The following is a 9,593-nucleotide window of genomic DNA, read 5'->3' as shown; positions in this document are numbered from 1 at the left end:
TCCAGCTTCTTGAGGTGAGAATATAAAAACTGCATTTTAGATTTTTCTGTTCTTTTGAGTGAGGCATGGATGGCTATGCATTTCCCCCGTAGTNTGTTCCAGTTTCTTGAGGTGAGAATATAGAAACTGCATTTTAGATTTTTCTATTCTTTTGAGTGAGGCTTGGATGGCTATGTATTTCCCCCTTAGGACTGCCTTTGCAGTATCCCATAGGTTTTGGACCGTTGTGTATTCATTCTCGTTGGTCTCCATAAATTGTTTAATTTGTTTTTTGATTTCCTGGTTTATCGAGTCATTCTTGAGCAGGATGGTTCTTAGCCTCCAAGTGTTTGAGTTTCTTCCAAATTTTTCCTTGTGGTTAAGTTCCAATTTCAGAGCGTTGTGGTCTGAGAATATGCAGGGGATAATCTGTCTTTTGGTATCGGTTGAGACCTTTTTTGTGTCCCAGAACATGGTGTATTCTTGAGAATGTTTCATGGGCATAAGAATAGAATGAGTATTGTTTGGTTCTGGGGTGTAGCNCTGAGACCTGTTTTGTGTCCCAGAGCATGATCTATTCTTGAGAATGTTCCATGGGCATTTGAATAGAATGAGTATTCTTTGGTTCTGGGGTGTAGTGTTCTATATATATCTATGAGGTCCAACTCATCGAGTATGGCATTCAAAGCCTTTGATTCTTTGCTTAGTTTTTGCCATGGTGTTCTGTCTAGTTCTGATAGTGGGGTGTTGAGGTCCCCTACTATTAATGTATTTTTATCTATATGTGTCTTTACTCTGGTTAGGAGTTGTCTTGTGTATCTTGCTGCTCCCCTGTTGGGGGCATATATATTAATAATTGTCATATCCACTTGTTGAATACTTCCTTTAAGAATAATATAGTGCCCTTCTGTATCTCTCTCTATGGCCTCTAGTTTAAAATCCAGTCTATCTGATATGAGAATTGCTACTCCAGCTTTCTTTTGAGGTCCATTTGTGTGAAAGATGGTACCCCATCCCTTTACTGACAGTCTGAATGTATCTTTGGGTTCAAAATGAGTCTGTTGTAGGCAGCAGATGGATGGGTCGTTTCTTTTTATCCAGTCTGCAACCCTGTGGCGTTTTATGGGAGTGTTCAAGCCATTTAGATTGATCGAGATTATTGGGAGATATGATTTTAATGATGCCATTTCTCTTTAAAGTCTTTGTATCGGTTGTGACTTGCTGCTCTGTATCACTCTTGGGGCCTTTTTACCTTTATAGAGCCCCCCTTAATATCTCCTGTAGGGCTGGTTTCGTGGTTACGAAATTGGTTAATGATTGGCGATTTTGGAACGTCTTTATTTCTCCATCAATTCTGAATGACAGCTTTGCTGGATAAAGGATCCTTGGCTGCATGTTTTTCTCTGAAAGAGCTTTAAAAATGCCCTCCCAACCCTTTCTCTCATTCCAGGTCTGTGTAGACAGGTCTGACATAATTCTGATACCCTTGCCTTGGTACGTGAGGAACTTCTTTGCCCTGGCCGCTTTCCATACTGTATCCTTGGATCTCATATTTGTGAATTGTCCTATGACGAGACGTGGAGTAGGTTTGTCGTGGTTGAGCTTGGGAGGGGTCCTCTCTGCCTCTTGGACACGAATGCTTGTTTCCCTTGCTAGATTAGGGAAGTTTTCAGCTACAATTTGTTCAAATATCTCTTCTAGACCTCTGTTTTTCTCCACCCCTTCAGGGATGCCGATGATTCTGACATTGGATCGTTTCATAGAGTCAGTAATCTCCCGTAATCTACATTCGTGGGCGTGGATTTTTTTAAGACCAGCTTCTATTTTCGTTTTTTCTTCTACTANATATTTATTTATTTGACAGAGATAGAGACAGCCAGCGAGAGAGGGAACACAAGCAGGGGGAGTGGGAGAGGAAGAAGCAGGCTCATAGCAGAGGAGCCTGATGTGGGGCTCGATCCCACAATGCCGGGATCACGCCCTGAGCTGAAGGCAGACGCTTAAGGACTGCGCCACCCAGGCGCCCCTTAAGACCAGCTTCTATTTTCGTTTTTTCCTCTATTGACCCATCCTCCAATTCACTAATGCGTTCCTCTGCTTCGGTGACCCTGGACGTCAGAGCCTCTAGTTTTGCCTGCATTCGGCTCATAGAATTTTTAATTTCTGTCAGATTCGCTCTCATTTCTGCCCTTAGGGATTCTATATTCTCAGTAACATTTTCATTAATACTTTTTTCAATTCTACTCATCATTTTGACCATTGTTACTCTGAATTCCATTTCTGATAATTTGGTTACATCCATATCCATTATTTCTGTGGCAGAGGCCGCAGACTCACTGTGTTTTCTTTGCTGGGTGGGGGGCTTCTCCTTCTTGTCATTCTGATGAGGAGAGGTTGCGGGGTTGTCCAGAGCCCAAATTATTGACTGGGTCCCAGGCCGTGCCCCTTGTTTTATAGGGATCTTAGGGATGTGGGCTTCTTCTTTAAAGATTTTATTTATTTATTTATGTGGCAGAGAGCCAACCAGCGATAGAGGGAACACAAGCAGGGGAGTGGGAGAGGGAGAAGCAGGCTCCCAGCGGAGGAGCCCGATGAGGGACTCCTTTCCGGAACGCTGGGATCACGTCCTAAGCCGAAGACAGGCGCTCAATGACTGTGCCACCCAAGCACCCCGGGTTGTGGGCTTCTTGATTTTTCAGCATGCCTTCTGGGGGAGGGGCCTGCCGCACGGATACTCAGGCAACCCTGTTTGGGTAGAGTCTCTGTGTCCATTGCGAGGGGGAATGGGGATGGGCACGCTGTGATCCGGTATTTCCAGGCTTTTGTTCTCTGGCGGCTTTCCCTGGCCGTCTGCTGTGCCTCTTCGGAGAGTCAGAGCAGCAGCGGCCGAATTGCAGCCTCTGTCACAGAACAGAGGGATTGCGGCCCGTTCTCCACTGATGTTCTGGCCACTTTAACTCTGTTACTGTTGGTGCTGCTCAACCCTGTAGCATCCCGGGATGTGCGCCCCACACCTGGCGTCCCAGCCCTCACTTCCAGGGCTGGCGCGTCTCTGTCCTTTGTGTTTTTTTTTTTTTTTTTTAAAGATTTTTATTTATTTATTTGACAGAGATAGAGACAGCCAGAGAGAGAGGGAACACAAGCAGGGGGAGTGGGAGAGGAAGAAGCAGGCTCATAGCAGAGGAGCCTAATGTGGGGCTCGATCCCATAACGCCGGGATCACGCCCTGAGCCGAAGGCAGACGCTCAACCGCTATGCCACCCAGGCGCCCCAGTCCTTTGTGTTTCTAATGCCACCATCCGCCCTGCGCGCGCTCCCGAGCTCCCGGTCTCAGTCAGGATCCAGTGAGCACACCGGGATTCTGGAGTTCCGTGAGATGCCTGGTGGCGTGCGGTCCTGGCTCACGGTCCCAGTCTGTTTTCTCGCAGGTGCCGGTCCGCGAGTCCGCCCGCTCCCCCGTGCAGGTGGCTACCACTTCCTGGCGCCTGAACGGGGTGGCTCCCTTCCCCTTTTGTTTATCTTCCGATAAACTCAGCACTGGAGATGTTCATTTGTAGAGATCCAGATGTATCTTCCTGTGTCTCAGGCTGATTCCGTGGATGTTCAGGCTGGTCTGGTACCTATCCAGCTCGACTCAGGGGACCGGCTGAAAAAGGGGTCCCCTACTCCTCCGCCACCTTAACTCCTCCCTCATGCCATTTTCATTTTTTATTCAATGTTTCAGTCACAGGACTCTGGAATAACAAATTAACCTTCTAATCTCAGTGGTTTAACACAGCAGGGGTTTGCTGTGGCTGATGTTAAAGCCAGTGTGGTTTGGGCTGTGATCCTCCCACATCTTGTAGCTATACTGTCTGCACTAATGCTTTGAAGGTTGTCTGATAGACTGGAAATGACTAGTTCACTTTTGCTCACAACCCATTGGTCAGAATTAGTCACATGGCCCCAACCTAAGTTCAAGGAAGGCTGGAAAATGTAGGATAGCGCATGAAATGTTTGGAGATTGCAATTACCTGTACCACACCCAGATTACCATAGTTGCGTCTTAAGTGTTTTCCTTATTTCTTCTCATATCCCACTATAGTGCTTAGGGAAAAAAAATTTTAGTGTCTTGCTAATAACTTCCTTTTTGGGGCTTTGGATGGCTCAGTCGGTTGGACTGCTGCCTTTGACTCAGGTTATGATCCCAGGGTCCTGGGAGCCTGCTTCTCCTTCTCCCTCTGCCTGCTTACCACTCCCCGTGCTTGTGCTCTCTCACTCTCCCTCTCTCTCCGTCAAATAAATGAATGGAATCTTTAAAAAAAAAAAAACAACCCCACAAACTTCCTTTTTGCATAAAATCCGACTCTTCACCTGTACAACTGCTATGTGCCATGGCCTTTCCCTTTCTCACTAATTTCACGATTAGCAGTTAGTGTTATTAAATATTATCTATAATAGATATTAGTATCTATTTTAATATTTTTTCATTTTAACTGTTTTTATTTATTTAAAGATTTTTGTTTATTTGAGAGAGTGTGCCACATGGGGATGGGGCCGGGGGCAGACGGACCAGGAGAAGCAGACCCCTGATGAGCAGGGAGCCCAACGCAGGGCTTGATCCTAGGACCCTGGGATCATGACTTGACCGAAGACAAATGCTTAACCAACTGAGCCACCCAGCCACTTTAAATAGTTTTTATTTGAAGTTGTATGTATGATTACTTTATTCCTGCACCTTCTTAATTGTTTCTTCCTTATATTTGCCCTTTTCCTTTCTTGCTTGGTGAGATTTGGCTTTATGTTCAAGGATCTTTTAGTGGTCTTTATTTATTGTCTAGTTTTAGTCTAGTTATCGCTAGTTAGACTAACTCTCGATAGACACCACCTTGCTAGGGTGAGTGCCCACATGTACAGTTGTGCCATTTGCCTTCTTGTTATACTTGTTCAATATAGATAACATATTTCTTCCTCTAAACCTGGACTACTTTGCCCATTTGCTGACCATAGTAGGGTCCTCACATAGCCTGTATTTTGTCCTTTGGGATGGGCGTGGATCGAATATTGTACTTCTGTCTCTGCTTTATGGAAAGAGGAGAAGACATAATCTTCCTGCAAATGTGGGAAGATGCATTGAAATGCCTTTTACTGTTCTTGCTCATGTCAGAAGTCACAAAGAGATTGAACTTCATTTTGGCTGCTGGCATTTCAACAATGGCCACAAAAGGGAAGACCTAATATTATTATTTCTTTAAAGCTTGTTTGTTTGTTTATGTAGTCTCTACACACATCGTGGGGCTTGAACTCAAAACCTGAGATCAAGAGTTGCATGCTCCTATGACTGAACCGGTCAGCCCTCCATTTAAATATTATTTTGAATAGGCATTCTCTTTTACTATTTTCAGAACTATGAAAATATGATTTAAAAATGTGTCAAATTTAAAAAGTATAATAATGACTATAAACCGAATACATACTAATACCAAGAGAATTCTTAACTTACATGAAGGTCTCCTCAATCATATTATGTGCAATTAGAATCTTTTTTTTTTTTTAAGCTTTTATTTATTTGACAGAAATAGAGACAGCCAGTGAGAGAGGGAACACAAGCAGGGGAAGTGGGAGAGGAAGAAGCAGGCTCATAGCAGAGGAGGCTGACGTGGGGCTTGATCCCATAACGCCGGGATCACTCCCTGAGCCGAAGGCAGACGCTTAACCGCTGTCCCACCCAGGCGCCCCCATGTGCAAGTAGAATCTTAAATATCTCTTGGGGCCCCTCGGTGGCCAGTTGGTTAAGCGTCTGCCTTTGGCTCGGGTCATGATCTCAGGGTTCTGGGATCGAGTCCTGCATGGGGCTCCCTGCTCAGCAGGAAGTCTGCTTCTCCCTCTCCCTCTACCCCCTCACCCCACTCATGCTCTCTCTCTCAAATGGATAAATAAAATATTAAAGAACAAAAAAACCCAAAAATAGCTCTTTAGGGACATTGATTTAATGTAAAATCCTGTTATAATGAATAAATTTTATATGGTAAAGTTATAATAATTCATTCTGTTTCTCTGACAACAAATGATCTTTTATTTTATTTTTGTAAGTTTTTATTTAAATTTCAGTTAACATACAGTGTATTATTCATTTCAGGTGTGCAGTTTAGTGATCCAACACAACACCCAGTGCTCACCGCAACAAATGATCTTTTATTTATTTTATTTTATTTTTAAAAATATTTTTAAGTAATCTCCACACCCAATGTGGGGCTCAAACTCACAATCCCAAGATCAAGAGTCACATGCTTTACCAACCGAACCCGCCACGCACCCCAGTAAATTATCTTTTAGGATAAATCTTCTTTGAAAGTTTGTATGGGAGACTCAATCATGGTTAAATGTGTAAAATTAATAAATTTTTTTTTTTTAGGACAGTTTTAGGTTCATAGCAAAATTAAGCAGAAAATGCAGAGAGTTCCCATATATCCCTTGTCCCTACACTGATAGACTCTCCCCCACTATCAATATACTGCATACCAGAGTAGTGCATTTGTAACAATCTATGAACCTACATTGACAAATTGTTACCACTTAAAGTCCATACTTTACGTTAGGATTCACTCATGGTGTTGTACGTTCTATGGGTTTTGATAGTAAATGTAATTTTTAGACAAGTTTTGCATAAAGTTTGTGTTCTGCCGTTATTGGTATTTATTGGTTTTCATTTATACATTCAGTTTCTGTCATGTTTTCTTTTGTAATCTGAAGCTCTTAATTAGTTATTCCAAATAACTGTTTTCTAGTTGGAATGGTTAGAATATTTTCATAAAGTAATTGTAATCTCACAAACTATGGATTAAAGTAGTGCTCTTGACAAAAGATAGAGGAGCTAGGGTTCAACCCTTCTTTTCAAATATGCATGACAGAAAAGTCTTTATATAAATTCTTCGTTATCTTTGGGCTGTGAATCCTAGGAATCAGGTTTTTTAAAAAATTTTTTACTATTATTATTTTTAACTTATTTGTCAGAGAGAGAGAGCACAAGCAGGGGGAGTGGCAGGCAGAGGGAGAAGCAGGCTCCCTGCTGAGCAAGGATTCCCTCTGTGGGGCTCTATCCCAGGACCTGGACTTGACCTGAGCTGAAGGCAGATGCTTAACCGACTGAGCCACCCAGGCATCTCTCTCTCTCTTTCTCTCTTTTTAAGATTTTATTTATTTATTTGAGAGAGAGAGAGAGCACGAGCAGGGCAGAGGGAGAGGGACAAGCAGGCTTCCTGATGATCAAGGAGCCCAGTGCGGGGCTCGATCCCGGGATCACTACCCAAGCTGATGGCATATGCTTAACAAACTGAGCCACCCAGGTGCCCCTGGGAATCAGGTTTTAACAAGCTATTTATATTAATAAACATTTGAAGATATATATATTTGATATACTTATTTGAATGGTAGAGCGCTCATATTTTTGAAACTTTTTGACAATATGTTTAAATTGATTTTAGGTATTTAATTAGCTAGCAGTGACTACTGTTTTAACAAATGAAAATTGCATATAATAAAATTGAGTGCTTTGATTTATTACGTAGATTTAGATCTAGCACAGTCAAATGACTTATCCAATACTACTTCTTAACATATAGAAGCTTTTTACATGGTGTTAGTAGTATCATTCCTGTTTCTTTCTTTTGCTGGCCCACTCCTGTTTCAGCCCTTGTGCATATTAATAAAATGTTAAGTAGCAGAAGAGATTATCTTATTACTGGATATGTAATAATAAAAACAAGTGTTATGGAATAGAAAGATAAGGAAGTTAAATCTTTTTTTTTTTTTAAAGACTTTATTTATTTATTTGACAGAGATAGAGACAGCCAGAGAGAGAGGGAGCACAAGCAGGGGGAGTGGGAGAGGAAGAAGCAGGCTCATAGCAAAAGAGCCCGATGTGGGGCTCGATCCCATAACGCCGGGATCACGCCCTAGCCGAAGACAGATGCTCAACCGCTGTGCCACCCAGGCGCCCCTAAATCTTCTTTATAAGAAGTTGATATCTGATTCTTCTTTCGTGTAATTAGATGTTGTATAAAGGAATTCGGATTATATGACAGGAGTCAAGAAATTTATTAAGTAGTCTGTGAAAACTCAAAAGGTTATTCTTTGACTAACAATCTTTGTCTCGTTCACAGTAACTGTAGTACTGAATGGAAGTGGCTTGTAGAGAGAGCAAGAGTTGGCAGCCGATGGACATGGCTTCAAGCCCAGATTTCAGAGCTAGAATACAAAATCCAACAACTAACGGATGTTCACAGGCAGATTCGTGCATCGAAGGTACTGTCTGTATTCTTGTATTTTTAAAAAAGTTATTACTGTTTTAGTTTCTCATCTCTCCACACAAAGTAATTGTTACAAGCCTTTATAAAAATGTGGTTAGTATTGGAGGAGTTAAGATGGCGGAGGAGTAGGGGACCCCTTTTTCAGCCGGTCCCCTGAGTCGAGCTGGATAGGTACCAGACCAGCCTGAACATCCACGGAATCAGCCTGAGACACAGGAAGATACATCTGGATCTCTACAAATGAACATCTCCAGTGCTGAGTATTGTGGTACGAAGCGGGGAGCTATGAAACCGCGCACAGATATCGGAAGATAAACGGAAGGGGAAGGGAGACACCGCGTTTGGGCACCGGGAAGCGGTAGACACCTGCACGGGGGAGCGGGCGGACTCGCGGACCGGCACCTGCGAGAAAACAGACTGGGACCATGAGCCAGGACCGCACGCCAACAGGCATCTCACGGAACTCCAGAATCCCGGTGTGCTCACTGGATCCAGACTGAGACCGGGAGCTCCGGGAGCTTGCGCGGGGCGGCTGGCGGCATTAGAAACACAAAGGACTGGGGCGCTTGGGTGGCATAGCAGTTGAGCGTCTGCCTTTGGCTCAGGGCGTGATCCCGGCGTTATGGGATCGAGCCCCACATTAGGCTCCTCTGCTCTGAGCCTGCTTCTTCCTCTCCCACTCCCCCTGCTTGTGTTCCCTCTCTCGCTGGCTGTCTCTACAGAGTTAAAGTGGCCAGAACCTCAGTGGAGAACGGGCCGCAGTCCCTCTGTTCTGAGACAGAGGCTCTGGAAGTGAGGGCTGGGACGCCAGGTGTGGGGCGCACATCCCGGGATGCTACAGGGTTGAGCAGCACCAACAGTAACAGAGTTAAAGTGGCCAGAACCTCAGTGGAGAACGGGCCGCAGTCCCTCTGTTCTGAGACAGAGGCTGAATTTCAGCCGCTGCTGCTCTGACTCTCAGAAGAGGCATAGCAAACCGCCAGGCGGGGTTGGAAACACAAAGGACAGAGACGTGCCGGCCCTGGAAGTGAGGGCTGGGACGCCGGGTGTGGGGCGCACAGCCCGGGATGCTGCAGGGTTGAGCAGCACCAACAGAAACAGAGTTAAAGTGGCCAGAACATCAGTGGAGAACGATCCGCGATCCGTTCTGAGACAGAGGCTGAATTTCAGCCGCTGCTGCTCTGACTCTCAGAAGAGGCATAGCAAACCGCCAGGTAAAGCCGCCAGAGAACAAAAGCCCAGAAATACCGGCTTACAGCGTGCCCATCCCCATTCCCCCTCGCAATGGACACAGAGTCTCTACCCAAACAGGGTTGCCTGAGTATC

The 9,593-nt window shown here is 44.4% G+C and overlaps 1 protein-coding gene and 1 pseudogene across 6 annotated transcripts in view; one reads left to right on the top strand and one right to left on the bottom strand.

Moving 5' to 3' along the window:
- Nucleotides 1-9,593, top strand: part of KANSL1L (KAT8 regulatory NSL complex subunit 1 like) — a 162,674-nt gene that overhangs the window by 34,696 nt on the left and 118,385 nt on the right. For all 6 annotated transcript variants that reach the window (XM_034655104.1, XM_034655103.1, XM_034655101.1 and 3 more), the window contains one exon: nt 8,121-8,262. In XM_034655104.1, the coding sequence (XP_034510995.1) occupies nt 8,121-8,262 (142 nt within the window). The remainder of the gene's footprint in view (nt 1-8,120; nt 8,263-9,593) is intronic.
- Nucleotides 4,685-5,150, bottom strand: LOC105238946 (annotated as a pseudogene).

Source organism: Ailuropoda melanoleuca, chromosome 2 (genome assembly GCF_002007445.2).
Source record: "Ailuropoda melanoleuca isolate Jingjing chromosome 2, ASM200744v2, whole genome shotgun sequence".
Taxonomy (NCBI): domain Eukaryota; kingdom Metazoa; phylum Chordata; class Mammalia; order Carnivora; family Ursidae; genus Ailuropoda; species Ailuropoda melanoleuca.
Note: the sequence above shows the minus strand (reverse complement) of the source record. Positions and strands in the feature narration are given on the sequence as shown.